This window comes from Besnoitia besnoiti (assembly GCF_002563875.1).
Source record: "Besnoitia besnoiti strain Bb-Ger1 chromosome Unknown contig00015, whole genome shotgun sequence".
Taxonomy (NCBI): Eukaryota; Apicomplexa; class Conoidasida; order Eucoccidiorida; family Sarcocystidae; genus Besnoitia; species Besnoitia besnoiti.
This window is the reverse complement of record NW_021703917.1, coordinates 1,214,124-1,230,398: the sequence shown is the minus strand read 5'-3', so window position 1 is coordinate 1,230,398 and position 16,275 is coordinate 1,214,124. Positions and strand designations below refer to the sequence as shown.

At 60.9% G+C, this 16,275-nt stretch overlaps 3 protein-coding genes across 3 annotated transcripts; 1 reads left to right on the top strand and 2 right to left on the bottom strand.

The window, feature by feature from the left end:
- Positions 1 to 218: 218 nt before the first annotated feature.
- Positions 219 to 6,820, bottom strand: BESB_028780 (AP2 domain transcription factor AP2XII-9; the record flags this gene model as incomplete). The annotated part of the gene is made up of 2 exons (XM_029361552.1): positions 219 to 5,139; positions 5,379 to 6,820. The coding sequence occupies 2 exons, from the start codon at positions 6,818 to 6,820 to the stop codon at positions 219 to 221; spliced, it is 6,363 nt and encodes a 2,120-aa protein (XP_029215452.1).
- Positions 6,821 to 10,099: 3,279 nt separating this feature from the next.
- BESB_028770 (MORN repeat-containing protein) lies at positions 10,100 to 11,951 on the top strand (the record flags this gene model as incomplete). The annotated part of the gene is made up of 3 exons (XM_029361551.1): positions 10,100 to 10,373; positions 11,035 to 11,168; positions 11,700 to 11,951. The coding sequence occupies 3 exons, from the start codon at positions 10,100 to 10,102 to the stop codon at positions 11,949 to 11,951; spliced, it is 660 nt and encodes a 219-aa protein (XP_029215451.1).
- A 1,189-nt stretch (positions 11,952 to 13,140) lies between these two features.
- BESB_028760 (putative subunit of proteaseome activator complex) lies at positions 13,141 to 16,246 on the bottom strand (the record flags this gene model as incomplete). The annotated part of the gene is made up of 7 exons (XM_029361550.1): positions 13,141 to 13,200; positions 13,433 to 13,531; positions 13,750 to 13,804; positions 13,983 to 14,143; positions 14,572 to 14,687; positions 15,089 to 15,215; positions 16,061 to 16,246. 7 exons carry the CDS (start codon positions 16,244 to 16,246, stop codon positions 13,141 to 13,143), a joined length of 804 nt encoding a protein of 267 aa, XP_029215450.1.
- Between the last annotated feature and the right edge of the window lie 29 nt (positions 16,247 to 16,275).

Here is a 16,275-nt window from a genome sequence, read left to right as displayed (position 1 = left end):
CCTTCGATTCCTCGCAGGAGCGAAGGACGCATCTGGGACGGCGAGTCAACGATGGACACGCAGGACGGCGGTGTGCCCTAGACAAAAAAAGCGGAAGCGGTTCAGATGCGCGACACAAGTGGCACATAACAGGCAAAAGACGCAACACTTCACACACACATTCGGGCCTGTACGCAGCGCCGGGTCCGGCAACCGCCCCACCCCCTCCCCCGAGGGGACTACGCAGAGGGGTGCGGAGACACAGCGACTGAGGTCTGTTCAGACACACTGAAGACGACGACGTTGCAGCTGTTTCGTTTCGAAGTCGAGGAGAGTTCGGGCGACTGCGGGACGAATGGGGCCCCCGAGGCGCTGGTTGACGAGAGGCGCGGCATCCCAAGTGCGGCCGGCGAGCCGCAGGGCAGCGAAAGAGCGGGAAGAAAGGCGGGAAGCGACTGACGAGCGCCCTCGCCCGGAGTCTCGAGGAAGGCGAGCGGCGGCGGCAGCGCGGAGGACGACAGGAAGTCGGAAGAGCGGCGGTGCGACGCAGGAAGAGGCGGCGCGAACGCGTGAGCCTCAGCAGAGTCCGCGCCTCCTCCAGGGGGCATCAGGGGGGACGGCAGCGACGGCAGAAAGCGCGGAGACATGAGGAGACTGTTCTCCGAGGGACCCGACGCCGACACGCGCGGGGCGAGCGCGGCGGACAGGGCCGGAACGGCGACAGAACGCGCGTCTCCTTCTTGCGGAGTCCCCTCCGGGCGACTCAGCGCAGCGGGGCGGAGGGGGAAGGCGCTCTGTGCGACGTCTGGAAACGCAGACTTCTCAAAGTTTTCTTCAAAGACCGAGAGTTCCGCCGTGGTCTCCTCGCGCAGCAGGAAGCGCGTGTCTCTGCGGGCGCTGTCGTCCAGGGCGCCTCGCGCCGAGGAGACCGAAGAGACAGTTCGCCCGCCGGCGTCGCCCAGAGAGATGAGACGACTCATGCAGCCCGCGTGCGAGGCGACGAAGGGTGTCGTCGCTTGGGCGGCCTTCGAGAGCAGCGAAGACGAGGAGGTCCGCAGCAGAGGAAATGCGCTGCCCGGCGGGTTAGCCACAGACGCGAAGAAGTCCCCAAAGGGACTATCGTCCGTGGACAGCCGGTAGGGCGCCGTCGACCGCGTGGCTGGTGGATGCACTCCGGAGAACGCGACGTGAGCCAGAGGCTCCTCCGACGAGGCTGTGAGAGTGTCATCCCTGCAGAGTGCCGAAGACCGGCGGCAAGTAGTTCTTCCCTCCTTGTGCCGAAACAGGAGAGAGGGTCGCATGTGCGGCGGGAACGCGCCCAGAGAGGACAGGAAAAGGGAGTCGGGGTGGCGATGTGGGGACACGCCCGACACCGACACCCGCGTGCGCGTGTGTCGCCGTGAGGCCCTGCGGCCGCGCTTTCGGCCTTCGCCCCGTCTCTCGTCTTCGCTGACTTCGCTGTAGAAGGGCAACCGCGACCCCGAGAAGACCTCCTCCTCGTCGAGCTTCTCAGAGAGGCGCCGGGGGAGAAAGACGCTGCCCTCTGTCGAGATGGTGCGTCGCATCTTGGAGGTGCGGAAGGACGACACCACGACGGGCGAGCCGAAGAGCTCCGGATGCGCCGGTCGCGCGCCTTCCTCGTGGACGCTCTCAGAGAGGACTGAGAACGACGGTCGCCTGCCCAACTCTGACGCGCCGCAGAGGGCCTGGATGGCGCGTTGCTTCGGAGTCGAGTCGGGGTAGCCCGCGGCCGCGGCAGAGGACAGGCAGAGGTGCTGGGCGAGGCTGTGGGGCCCCGCAGGGAGGGAACTCAGCGACGCGAGCGAAGCAGTCGAAAAGGCAGCGACGGACGGAGGCGGAAAGAAGCAGTCCTCTCGCCGCATCGTCGCGCAGAGCCGCGCGTCGGAGTCAGAAAAGTGGGACCAGCAGGCCTCGTGCGAGGGCGAAGAGGGCACGAGGAGGAGCGAGGAAGTCGAGGGCGGCGCGAAGCCTGAGCCCGCGCTTTTTCGGCGCATGCACGCCGCTTGATCGTTCTTTCTGCGCGGAAATGACAGGCAAGGCGAGAAATCCCGCGGCGCCGTGCAGGGGGCGACGAACGCCGAGAGGCCGCCGTAGGCTGAGTCCTCGGTCGTCGTCGTCTCGCATCGCGGCAGGCTGGGGAGTCGCAGAGAGCCGCTGGCTGTCGACAGCTGCGGAAGCGAGGATCGAAGTCTGGCGTTCTCAGAAACCTTGCACAGAGGCGTCTCGGCGCCCGCAAGCGCCTCGAGGTCTCCGATCTGCTGCCTGCCGCCTTCCGCCGCAGACCCCTCCAGCAGGGCACGCCGCCGAGGGTGCGCCGCATCCTCGAGCCAGGGAAACCCCGCCTTCTCCGGCGCGGTCTCGTCTCTATCCGTGGTCGAAGCCAGGCGCCCGCCGTCCTCCTCGGGCTGCAGCCTGGCGGCGGCGTCCACCTCGTCGCGCGCGGCGCTGGGAGTCAGCGGGGCTGCGCTAATGTCAAAGCACGTGGAGGACCTGGAGAGCGACGCGGGGAAGGCCGAGGAGTTCCTCCGCTTCACCACCGCGCTTCCCGGCTTCGCGCCGAAGGACGCCGGCGGCAGCTGCGTCGTGCATCCATCCGTCGTCGTGGTGGTCGCGGCTGCGCAAAACAGCTGCGACGCGCCCGCCGCGAACGGGGCCGTTTTGCAGCTGGCGAATGACGCCACCCCGGCGGCAAAAAAGGGTCCGCTCGCGAAAGGGCTGTCGCTGAGGGCGGACGCCGAGGTGGTCCGCGGCACGTCGTAGAGCGTCTTGTCGCTGCCCTTACTCGGATAGCCAAGCGCCTCAGGCGGCAGGCCCTCTCCCGCTGCGGGGGCGGTCGCTTTCCTGTCCGCCGCTGCCTGCTGATCGCTTGGCAGGCCGTTTTCTCGCAGGCCGTCGTAGAGCGCCGGAGGCGCGGCTTGGTCCGCCGCGAAGGCGTCGCCGCCCTCAGACAGCGTGCGGAAGGGCGACGACACGCACGAGGGCGACGCGGCGGCAGGCGTGCATGCAAGCGCGTTTGCAGCGCCCAGGCAGCCCTCCACAGACGCCCTTCGCGACGGTGTGGCGGGAAAGCGGAGATGCGGAGATGCGGTATGCGGGAAGGACGCCGCCAGAGACGGAGGCAAGGCATGCGTCTCGGCGGACGAGTGCAAGTCGCCGCCCTCGGCGTGGCGGGGCGTCCCCTGCGGCTCGTCGTCGCTCCCGGCGGCCTCGGGCTCCACGCTTGGCACGTTCGGCTCGGCGGGCGTCTGCTCAGTTTTCTTCGCGCGGAGGTCGCGCGGCTTCGCGGCCGAGTCGCTCCGCACCCGCAGCGCGCCAGGCGCCTTCGTCTTCTTTCGCTTGCGGCAGAGGGCCTTTCCAGCGACCGCCTCGGCCTCCTGCTCAAGCTGCTGCAGCTGCAGCAGCTCCTCCTGCGGGTTCGCCCAGAGGAGCCCCGCCGAAGCGGAAAAAGACGCGAAGGGAGGCTCGAGGAAGACTGGGCGCCTGGGGAGTGACGAGGCGGGCGCAGAGGGCGCCGCAGAGTGCGCCGCGAACTGCGGCGCGAGCGACGAGGGGCGCGGCGGAGCGAAGCAGACAGGCGCCGCGGCGACACACAGAGAAGCGGACGGCGCCGAGAACGAACGCGGCTGGACCTCGCGGTACCGAGGCGCAAGATTCTGACTGTCGGGCGACGAGTGGGAGATCGCCTGCGAGAAGCTGTGTTCAGGCGTCGAGAGGGCGCCGGGGTGCGCCGCAGCGACAGAGGGGGCATAGCAGGAAGCGAGCTCCTGAGAGACGGGCTGGTACGTCGGCTCGTTGGCCGGCAGAGACAGCGAGGGAGACGAAAAGGAGACGGCGTCGCCAAAGAGAGACGCCCTCCTCGTGGGCGACGCGGGCGTGATTGAGAGAGTGTACGGCGCCGCCAACGGGGCGACGCCGTGGGCGGAATACTGGGAGCACGAGCTCGTGGTCGGCGAGACGCAGGACGAGAGAGCATTCTTCGCAGAGCGCTTTCGCGAGCCGCTGCTTCTTCGGGTCTTCTCCTCTCCCTGCTTCCGCGCAGCTGGTGCTCGCTGCGCTGGCCGCCTCGGCTTCGCCCTGCCCTCGTCGCCGACGTCGGTGGGCGGGGCGAGCGCCGAGAAGGCTGCAGAGGCAGCGGCGGAGGACGCAGCTCCCGCGAGAGACCCGTGTGGAGCAGAAATGGAAGACGGATCAGAGAGAGAAGCGGCATACGAGTCAGGCAAGGGCGCCCGTGAAGGTCCAGTAGAGGCGTGAGAATACGGATTAGGCGTCCCCGCTGGGTCTCGCTCTTCTTTCTCCTTCGAGGTTTTCTTTCGCCTGTGCGACAGAAGTTGATCCTCGTCGTCCTCCGCTTGCTCGGGGGTCTGCGGGGCGGGGACGCCTTCGTAGGTCTTCTGCCGAGGTGTCAGCTCGCCGCACGCGAGCAAGTGCTGCTGCATCTGGCTGGCGTCTTGCGGCTGGTTTTCGTGCTTCACGCTCGCGTTCTCCTGCTGAAAATCTGAACCCCACTGCAGCGACGAGTCGGCCAGAGGCACCTTCCCGTGCCCGGCGCGGTCGACACGGCTCTCAGCGAGTTCCTCACAGGTCTGCGCCTGAAGGCCCGCGCCCTTGTCGCAGCCGCTGCCTCGAGGCTCTTCCGCCTCGCCTTCTCCGCAGGGCTCCTCTAGCCCCTCCTCGCCCTCGGGGTCGGCGACGCCCTGCTCAGTGCCGAGTCCGCCCTCTGCTGGCCTCACGCGTCGCTTGCCTTTGCCCTGTCGGCTCTCGCGATCGTCTTCGGCGCCGCCCCAGGTGGCGCAGCTCGCCTCCCGTTCCCCCTGTCTCTCGGCTCCATCCTCGCCGAGAGCGCATGCAGAGAAGGCGTGTTCGTCGAGCAGGGAGCAGCCGGCGGCCTCCTGCAGGTTCGTGGAGACGCTGGCAGACGCGCTCACCGAGGGCGGGCAGAGGAGGAGCTGCTGGACGAAGGGATCCGCAGACGCCTTGAGGGCTTCGATTGCTTCAGCTGCTTCATCCGTGTGCAGCGGCCACCCCAGAATGCGGTTTCGCTCCTCGAGAGCCAGGCGTCGCGCCTCCAGGAACCCATGACGACTGACGGGGAAGTGGCGCTGAATTTGGCGGCCCTGGTCGTTCTTCCAGTATGAAATCCTGCGAAACGCATGGACAGGAGGAGCAAACAGGCACCAGTGAAGCCACGCAGCGTCGCAGAGTCGCCCAAGGATGGAAGGCAGTCCTAAAAAGAGCCGAGACCAAAACACAGCGGCGGTGTGGCCGAGGCGGATCGGCAGAACCGATCCTGGTAGGCAGGGCAGCATGCGAGAGGAGCACGAATGGCTCGGTGTCGCTTAGGGACAGAGAAATCAGAAGCCGTGGAGATCGAGACTTACCACCGGATCTGGTTGTGGTCGAAAGTGAGGCCTTGGACTCTTGGCGTCTGGCGGGCAAAGTGTCTGTATAGCTTGCGCTGCTGCAGCGGCAGGCCTCTCACGGGGCGGGTCGACCCGCCGACCGCTGCGTTCGACGAGCTCTTTGGGGCCCGGGCGCCCGGCTGAGGCGACCGCCGCGGAGCCTTCGGGCTGCGCTTCCGCGATCGCGGGTTTTCAGAGCGTGGGCGGCTGCGCGCGACGTTGCGCTTCACCTGGCTCTTGGGAGACGGCGAGGACGCGTTCGCGTAGACGGGCGTCTCGGCGGTGCAGCCCCGCTGGCCAGGCGCCGGCGGGCGCGAAGAGGGCGAGAGGGGCGCGGGCGGCTGCGCGTTCGCCGTCGCGAACGCAGAGCTGAGGCACTCAGAAGGCTGCGCGGCATAGAATCCCTCGCCGGCGGGCGCTGACGCAGAGGGAAAGAAGGCTGAGTGGCTCTGCTGCGCAACGGCGGGATGTCCCGGGTACTCCGAGAAGGAGGTCGGGTGCCCGTATTCGTTGGAGTAGGATGGAGCGTAGTTGAAAGGCGCACTGCGGGGCGGGTAATTCCACTCGTAGTACAGACCCGCAGGCGCTTTCGATGGGACTCCACAACACGCGCTCGCTTGCTCGTTCGACGCGCAGGTCGTCGCCCCGCGGGGCGCGGTCTCCGTCGGCGACGGCAAGGCTGGGTTGGAGGCGCGCTGCATGCCTTCGCTCTCAGCTTGTTTGGGCATTGGGGCCTCTGGGAAGCCGCTGTGGGGCCGGCTGTAGCTCTCGTAGGCGTACTGGGCAGTCCCCTCGGTGCCGCTGTAGTGCGTCGTCACGAAGCCTTGCTGAGTCACCGCCTGTTGTCCGCAGCGACCCTTACCCTTGCCGCGGCCGAGCGAGTTGCCTCCCCATGGCGCTTGGTCGCCAGGGTACGTCGAGGCCGCCGCAGGTGCCCAGGGGAGACCGTCTCCTTCGGGGGCGAGGACTGGGGCCTGAGGGGGGGAAGCGTAGTGCGCGATGAAACTTTCCTCTCGCGACGCGAAAGACGCCGCCGCGAACTCCCGAGCGTCCCCCACGGATCGGCCCCGCACAAGCACCGCGCCGCCCTGGAAGCTTGCGACGTCTGAGGCGAAGGCGGGAGCGGCTTCAGCGGAGAAGGCCTGCCGAGACACGTGGCCGCCTTGGTACTCCGGGGGGGCTGGCGAGTATCGCGCGTTGTGCGGCGAGGGAGACAAACTGGAGGAGCAAGTCGAGTGAGACGCGGCAGTAGGCGGAGTGCAAGAAGTGGGATACATTGAGGCAGAGACTGTGGGTGTGCATCGCGAAGGCGCAGCAGAGGCGGGGGTCGGTCCCCGCCTCCAGGGGTCGCCCTCAAAGGCGCCGACCGCTTGGCCGCCCCGCGACTGAAGCGGAGGAGAAGACACCATGTGCTGCATCATTGCCGGCGAAGGCAGAAAGACACGAAGGCGTTGAGTCGCGGGGGAGAGCGAGGCTCGCCGTGCAGGATAAAGTAGTGTCTCTCTCAAAGACTTTTGCAAAAATGCAGAACCTGACCGTCGCGCGCGGTGGACGAGAAGGGACGTGTCTTGCCTCGCACCCGTGAGCAAGTCCTTCTTCCGCGCCTTTAGTGCTTCGCAACCATTTTCACCGAAACAGCTCGCAAATTCTTGAACGACCGACGCGCGATCTCGCGGGGCTTTAGACTGGCACCTGTGCCGACTGCTGCGTCCCAGACGCTTCAACAAAGAAGCGAATGTCTAGCCTTCTCCGCAGGGCCAGTATGGGGAACAAAAGACGAAAGAGAACAGCATATGCAGTGGGAGGAAAGCCCGCAGAGATTTCCTGGAAACGTGGAGAAAACATAAAGGCAGGCTTCGGGGCACTGGGGTGCACACGACAGTCTCCTTCATACAAGAGCAGCAGCACAGACGTGACAGGCACGACAACGAAGAGCCTCTGACTTTCTCAGAGACGCAAGCAAAGAAACACGGAAGACATATGTGTCCCAGAAACGTCTGTAAGACGAATCTGAGGAATGCCGTCGTTTGATGGAGCCTTAGAGGCCTCTCGGGACGACGACGCTTTGTCGTCAAGTCCGAACGTGCGAGACAACGGAGAACCCGCCAGGTCGATGTGGTGGCGCATCCGAGAACTCCGAGTGAAATTACCCCGTCTGTCCACGCAAGGAAGCAGACTGAACCACGGAGAGAAGAGCTGGACTCCGGGTCCCGCAGATTCGTCGACAATTGTGTCAAGACACCGCTCGTCCGCGACCTCCGCCCTCCGCGCGGGTCACTTGAGAGCAAGGCACGCCCCGGACAGAGTAGCCAGCCACAACAGCCCAGCTGCGATCCAAGACAGTCAACGCGCTCCACGCGACGTCAAATATCCAACAGACGAGCGGATTTGGCGGAACGAAGCTCTGCAAGCGTCACAAATCTGATGTCGCGCGTGGCTCTGCGTCGAATCGGTCGACGTCTTGTGACAGCGGGGGGAAGTTGCGCAAGACAGAGGGACGACGGCGGTCAACATCAGCGCCGGCTTGTCGCGGCGATGCACAGGACACAGTGCACGCGCTCGGAAACGGAAGCAAGAAGCGAATGGCCAGGTCGGCAGACAACAAAGGTCGAGCTTTCGACAACGAAAGACAAAGAAGAAGGCAGTTTCAAGCGTGCAAGACAAAAAAAACGCACAACAAACTACTGAGGGTCCCGCTGGCACGTCTGAACCGCCGTCAACCCCGCGAGAAGAAGCACCGTGGTTGGCTGGCCGCGCAACCTCATCCACGTTCGACGCTTGAGGGGTTGCAGCAGACCTCTGAGCATCCGTGCTCGCTGTTATAAAGACAGTCGCCTGTCTGATGCCGAGCGTAAATCTCGCCTTCCAGGGGACGAGGACGGGAAAAAATTCCCCCGTCAACGCCAGTTCTTTGCATCGACGCAGTCTCTTCTGCGAAACGACGCGAGCGGCCTCCGCCCGGCGTGCCGTGTCACATGTCTCTCTCTGCAGCGCAACCTGACGGTTGTGCCTCTCCTGTCATCCCCACGCGCCCGTACCCTCCTCCTCAGTTACTGCAGCACCCAAATGAGTCATTTGCAGCCAGACCGCCTCTCGCAGCCACTGGCGGTTCACGACCCAAAATACAAGTCGCTCATTTTGTGCCGAAGAAGACTTGTGTCTCCGCAAGACAGAAAACCGAAGCCGACAACAGATCACGCATCTGCGCCGAAAGCAGGGCCCAGTTCCTGCCTGCTTGAGCCAGAGCAAGTCTAGAGAGACAGCGAGTCCGCGCGAACAGAAGCCCTTCTAAGTGAAGCAATACTAACCTGGGCTCCGCTTTTCGATGGCCGCAGACCTTTCGGCCTATGGAACAAACACTTTTGCTGACATAGACAAACTAGGGAATGTGCACGTTAGCGTGATCGCTGCCGCAGGAAAGCCACGCGCTGTCTTTAGCTACGTCTGTCCTTTCAGAGTAGTCAAGATTAGTACAGTCTCAGTGCATCTGCTGTCCCTGCGCAGTTGGCAGGTCTAGTGTCAGACAAACGTCAACGTTGTCGGGGGTCGTTTCCAGCTGTCTGCCGTTCAAGTAGTCAATAGACCTGTCGATCCGCCAGGTACCTCTGAGCAGCATTTACTAAGTCAGATTCGTGAATCGCATGGTTCGTTGGCTGCATCTTTGCCTTTTGGCAGAGTGAGATCTTTCGTTTAGCTGGCGTTGCCGAGATGAGCGACCAAGTCACACCACTGGAAGGCGCCTGGGCGGCGTCCACAGAGCGGTGCTCTGTTTCATCAGCCTCTGTATGAATCTGGTTGAACGTGCTCGCGCGCTGTCTGTCTGGATTTAAACTGCCTGGATTGCTGTTTGCTGAGATACTGCGACTGAGCTAAGCGTGTGATTATAACGTGGGACGAAGCTCCCTGCTAAAGGTCGCCACCATACCACACGCGCTGGAATGGACAAGTATGACAACACGCTGTCTCAGTGGCGCGTTTTGGCACGGCTCTCTTTCGCACCTGGTACGTCGGTTTGTCTGTGTATAGAAACAGGCTGGTTTCTGTAATAGGCGGACGTCCTTTTGCGGGTGCGCCCCTGTATGTCCTGCCTAGTGGGTCAGGGAGTCCGACAGCCCGGAGTTTCCGTGGTTCACTTCTCTCAGCGTGAGTATGCCATACTCGGCGTGTAAGATCTTCCACGACTTGCTTACCAGCTATAGGCTATGTAAAGAGACGGCGCTTCTACCATTTGACATCGACTGATATTTCCCGTGATTCATGATCATGATCCAGCGGCACTGGCATCGCGACACGAACGGTTAACAACACTCAGGAAGAGGTGCGGGTGGTTTGGGGGTGTACGCAAGACATGCGGCTTAGCTTGAGCGGTTTGTGACAGTACAGATACAGCTGCCTATTCTCCCTTTTTGAAACTTTAGAGGTACCCGAGCATGCGGGCGAAACCGAGTCTTTCCCTCTGGCCTTGATAATATATTGAAGGAACAAGCAGGGAACGAATGGTTTGTACAGCATGGGGGTGCATTTGCGATGACAGCATGCCGCTTACGTATTGCGGCCCCACTCTGGTCTCCGACGAATATTGAAGTTACCGCACGAACAAAGAGAAATGTATTTCTCGCTTCAGCAACCCCCCGCAAAAAAGAGACGGTTCTTCTTTTCAGTAACACTAAACAGTGAGTCCGCGAAGAACCTGCATCAACATGGCAGAGGGGGACAGCGAAGACGGCTCTGCGGGCCCCTACTCTTTCACGCTTCCCGATGGCAACACTTTTCCGAGCGCAGGTACATACACGGGTCTTGCGACAGCTCGTTATCCGAATGGAGATTCCTACGAAGGGGACTATGTAAACGGGCAGAAGGAAGGACGAGGCGTTTACACGTATCGAAATGGGGACAAGTTTCAGGGCGAATACAAAGCCAACAAGAGGACAGGCCTTGGGCGAACTGATTACTCTGCGGGAGGCTTCTATCACGGTAGGCACTTTCTTCAATACCGTTAAACGCGTTGCCTGAGGCAAGACTTGCGATGGGGGCCGCACAAGTCACGGATGCCGAAGTTACTTGCACAAGTGAGCTTGCAGCTTTTCACTGGTGGTGAAACACGCTGGAACAAGCAGGCGCCAAAAGCAGCAGGGGGTTGCCAGAAAACGCTAGCGCGGTGGTCACGGTGGACACGTTCTCACATGAATCCTACTGAGAGAGGTGCTATGATAACAGGGTCCCGGGTTGTCGTCAGTTGAGCGGCACAGCCACCCTTGCAATGTCATGAAGAGCCGATACGCTAGATGCTCAGCGCCCGGCGGCCGGAAGTGCACCTTCTGGGGTCAACTGGAACGCGTTTTAGTGAGTGGTGTGAAGCCTAGCCTGGCATTGTGTGACGATTTGCTTCTTGCAAGCAATAACGTGGACGAAGGACAGGCGAGCACCTGGCGGAACCCAATAACTGACCAGGTGCTGCGCCGTTGGTGGCTGAGTCAAGGATGACTGAGGCGCGGCCGATGCTTGTGCAGCTCGTCGTAGTATGACGATTTGAAGGCAGTTATTTAGAGTACGATTGTAATGTGCACTGTCATCCACATCGTTTCGACAAAGTGCAGGTATAAAATGGTGAAGCTGGGACGGTTTGTACTGGCAGGGAACTACGAAAACGGTCGCAGATCTGGAGAAGGCACGCGACGTTATGCCAACGGAGACATTTACTACGGGCAGTGGAAAGACGGCAAGCAAGACGGCTATGGCACGTACATCTTCAACACGACAAAGTACAAAGTAAGTTCCAAGTCTCCGTCAAGCTACCGAGTTGTTTTTGCCCAGCCGCTTACCGACACCTTGACTGAGAAGAGGAGTGCAGTTCATGCGCGCCAACCTGCCAAACGACGAACCAACCTCCATCTCAAACACAGTACCACCGGAACCCCTGTTTCTGTGCCTGTCGCCATTCCTGACACCTGCGAGTTCTGTCTTTCTGCTTAAAAAGCAGCCTTCTATTCGTGCTGCGTGAAGCGCGTTCCGCCTTCAATGAGTCCTGATAGTGGCATTACAGACCATTTTCCAGTCTCTAGACCCCCTCTCTCTCACCAGATATATATATATATATATTCAGACACAGGTAGAAAACGCCCGTCAGCTCCGGTGCAGTTCATTTGCACCTCTAAATGCTTTCGTGCCCTTCAAGAAGGGCAAAGGCGATGTATCGGTATACGAGACGGTGTCTGCGGTATGCATTCCTTCGTCTGGAACTGTCTGTCCTCTATTTCGCACGCCTGTCTTCGTTTGCGCGTTGCGGCTTCGCATGGCTAGTTTGTGGGGCACTGGAAGGCAGGGAGGATGCTGGAAGGCTCCTGGAGATGGCGAAATAGCACGGCCTACGACGGCAAGTTTGAGCTGAACAAACCTTGTGGCGACGGGACGTGGTCGTTTGCGAACGGCACTCGCGTGCGCGGCACTTACGCGCAGCGCGTGTTGCCTGTCGACGACAGCCCAGATGACGAGCCACACCCTGCACAGAAAGTAGAACTGCACTGGACAACAGAGGGCATTTCGGCTACCTGAATGAAGACGATGTCGCATGCCCTGTGACCCCCGTTCGACCCCTGTGGGCCTCGTGTCATTAGACTCGTGCCTCCGAAGTATTTGGGAATGTGTGGCCTTGGAGGATTCCTTTTAAATTCATCGTGGCGTTGCTTTTCCGCCTACACACCTCTCTCGCTCGCTTTGGGGATGCCGTCGTACAACTGCTATTCTGCGGGTCAAACTCTGAGGTGGACGCTGTCTTCACCGTGACGAAGTTCCAGGCGCATGTTTCTACGTGGTGCCGTCGACTTTTTGACTGAAGAACTGCGTCTGGTCGTCCATCGAACGACCCGGGAGCAGACAAGCAGTTCAGAATGTCCCCGAAAGCAAGAGTCGCGCAGTGCAGGGGTGTTTCTCGGGTTCGAAGCTGCCGCGCTCCGCAACGAGTTCTGACACGACGCGGATTAATTACCCGGCTAGCCGGGTGCAGTCTGTCTCCAACACAGCAGCGGAGGTTTGAGAAGCTGTTCTATCGTGACATTTTTCGCGCGGGCGTCGCGGACTCGATGTTGTGGCGCTGCTTCCGCGATGTGCTATTTCCGCTTCTTGCCCGTAGTGGCACGCACAGCAAGAACCCCGCTTGCTCAACGGAAGTATCAGGCTACTCATATGGGCGATCGATAAACCAAACTGGAAAACTGCCCGTATCCCGCGTTGTGAACACGGGCAGATTCAGCAGCAACAGCCGTGGGTCTTCTCAAGCATGCCTGCCACTCTAGCGCGGGTCAGGTCACTCCTGCCCTAAACGCTGTTGACCTCTCGCCCGCAGTGCAGAAATAAGGATCGAGTGTTCACAAACGCCATCATAACCCGACAGAGAGATCAGCTACAGCGTTAGACGCGAGTGTCACCCGCCTACACGCAGCGCAGAGAACTGCCAAAAGTGCTAGAGTCAATCTGGATGTGCATTACGGGAAGTTTCTACGTTTTGCTCTCTGAAGTTTTATAATGACAGTCTACTCTCCACATTTGATAACGCCTCTAGGAACTACCCTATCGAAAAACGAGACAAGACAAGCGACGAGCCACTTGCAAAAGAGGATTTCACCCAGAATGCCAAGAAAAGGAGTTCCTAAGCAGAATCGCGAGCGCCGAGAGCGCAGCACAGGAAACTCCGGCGCAAAAAAACGGTCTTCACTGCCGTACAACCTGGATCCGCAGGTCCCACTCAGAAAGTCATTCGGCTGCGCGTATCCTCGTTCTTAGGCTTGACAACCTTCTCCCAGTTCTGCAAGGGAATCGCACACAGGCACACGGAGCTCGGCGAGCTGCTATCTTCCGCACAAAAACTTCTCGCGACCGCGCACGGCCATCAACTGCAGTTATGGCGACTCGGACTTCAAACGCGATTCCCTTGATAATGATACAAAACTTTCAGCTGCGAGTTCGTCTGGGATCCCCCTGTCACAGCGCCGCGCGTTGCCAACCGGCGCCCTCGTATACTCTCGGGAGGACCTTACCTTACACAACAGATCATACAGCATCGAGTAGTTGTTGCGCATATCGACTTTCGTGAACTTGATGTGGAGCCACTCCTTCTCGTCCAACTCGCGAATGGCCTACAGAAGAACACAAAATATCGCACACTGACGCGGCTGACGCGCGGTTGATGCGCTTTGTGCCGGCGCCTCTCCGCCGCAAAGATTAACGACCCTCCGCGTCTCCTCGTGAAACCTCGCACCGCTTCTCTGCGTCAGCGCTCTCTCTCCCCGTCCCTCTTCTGTCGCATTCTCCCCAGAGCGTCAGTCACCTCGCCAGACCGTCGCCTCGTTCTCACCTCCCAGTAGTCTCCCACGTTGGGGTACTTGAGCACCTTCGTAGACAGCTTTGCTCTGGAGACACAGACACCGAAACAACAGAAAACGGACTGCGCAAGTCCACGCCTTCCTCTCCCCTCTTCTCCCCTCTCTCCTACTTGCCGCAGGAGTCGCTACGCAGCTGAGTTCTCAAAAAACAGTGTTGCTTGCGACTGTGGACACACTCTCGACTGGAGGCAGACAACGCACACACCTCGCCATGTAGTACTTGAAGATCGCGTCATAGAGGTTGAAGGCCCAGTCCTCGACGCGCGCGAGCTCTTGAATCGCCTCCTCTTGGATGCCGACGCCGAAGTTGTTGCCGTCCTCGATGCGCGGCACGTTCAGCTGAATCCACAGCTTGACTTGGCCGAGCTGGACACACACCGCCATACGCGAGACCAGAGGCCACAGAGGGCATCTCTACCCGCTCGCACTCGCTCGCCGCAGGCTGCCCACAAGGCCACACGCTACCCCCGCGCCAGCAGCAAAAAGACGAACGCGGACCGTCGAGCCCCGCGGAAAGCGAGGGGCGGGTCGACCCTACGGCGAAGCCCGCGACCGACTCACTCAGCCAGCCCCGCAGTCCAGTGCGCGTGAGTCTACGCGTGCAAACGAGTCTACGTGACCTTGACTGCAGAAAAAGCTAGGCCCGCAAACCACGTCGCCCAGAAGCTAGCGGCAGCACGCCTCCCGAACCCGCAGACCGACCTTCGAACCCGGGATAAAGAGACACGCGCGACGGCCGACAGGGGCCCGCAAACACACGATAGAGCCTTGACTCTTCGCATCCCGTCACTCACGGTTTCAACGAGTTCTGCGGCGTCTTTCTTCAGCTGCTCCAACTCATCGCAAATCTGCTCGTGGCGTGGCATCAAATGCGTGTAGCACATGCGGCCGTCGTCGAGCTGCGGAGGAACTCACGCAAACCGAAAATACCTTGCCGACGCGCCGGCCAGGCGTTCCGACACAACGCTCACAAGGGCGAACAGGCGCAGAGCCAAGACCGCGCCGCGCGTAGAGCCACTCAGCACAGAGAGGAGGTCCCACAGGCAAAAACGAAAGAAAAGCTGTCACCCTGGGGACACTGCAGACAACGGAATCGAACACACAGCGGCCAGCAGGTCTCGCCCGCGACACCCCAGCCTCTCACGCAAACCCGACGCGACAAACTCTCGTCCAAAGCGTGCAACGATGAGACTCGCGCGAGCTCGAGGAACAGACGTCGTCGTCGGCCTGTGACCTCATTCCTTCTCGCCCATCCAGACTCGCGCGTGAGGGACAATAGCGACGCAACGACGGTGCAGAGAAAATGGAAACTTGCCTTTATGCGCTTGCCCGCCGGAAGGGTACCTTCGGCGTCTGCGGCGCCGTCTGTCACGCTCTGCTTGATAGGGAGCTCCAGATCTGCCGCTGGGAAGATAGAGCCCGGATCTGCGTTCACGTTCTGAAAAAAGAACAGTCGCACTACCCAGCCAAATGACACACGCTGCCACAAAGATGGACGCCAGCAGGCATTCTGGCGCCGCAGACGCGCAGCCGATACGCTGCCCCCCGCGCGCCCGGCGATCCCCGACGAGCGCAACGCGACTCAACGTGTGTTTCTGATGCCGTGAAAATCAACAAAAAAATGCCGGTTAAATACACCGGAGTGGGGAGTCCCGCCGCCGAGACGCACGCCGTTCAGAAATTACAGGCCGCCCGCGAAACAACCGCCACAACGACAACAGCGTGAATGAGTCACGCAGAGGACTCGCCGCTCTGAAGGGCACCGAAAAGCGCTATCCCCAGCAGCTAAATCGGGAGGTCGGTGCGATGCCAGCGCATCGCCAGGCAGAGCCCAAAGAGGAGACTCGCGAACGAGTGGCGCTTCAAAGAGGCAAGCTGATCTCGGTTTTCGTCTGTGTGTCACTGCAGCTGTTACAGAAAAACGACTTCTCTCTCACACGCATGAGAACGTGACCAGCCAGGCGAAATGGAGGGGGACTCGGTACACGCCGGCTCGAAAAAATGCCAGGTGCGGCGCGTAGACGCATAGAGACGCCGCCATTGAGAAGAGAACACCACGAGAACGTACAAAAAGGGTTCCCGGCCTGAAGCACGCCGGGCTCGTCCTGAAGAGGCTAGAGAGAAGAGCAAGCGAGAAGAGGCTCAAACGGAGACCTTAAAGAATGCTTTAGCGACATATAGGAGAGGACGGACGGCGGCTCCAGCCCCGGCGCGTGGCGGAAGTTGAGAGGCCTGTAGCACAGTGTCCACAGTCTCCCTCCAAGAAGCCCCCCCTCGTTTTACCGTGAGGTTGTTGAAATGGAGAATCTTTCGGGGGATGCGGTCCTTCAGCGAAATCACGGCCTGGCGCGTGAGGTCTTTCTTGAACTGTTCATACTCCTTTTTCACGTTCTGGTCCGACGGCTCGAGTTTGTCCATTTTTTCCAGACCCGCTGCTGCCAGAGAGTTCAAAACCGAGGTAGACGCCATCGTGGCGAGTCTTGAAGCAAGTGATCAAC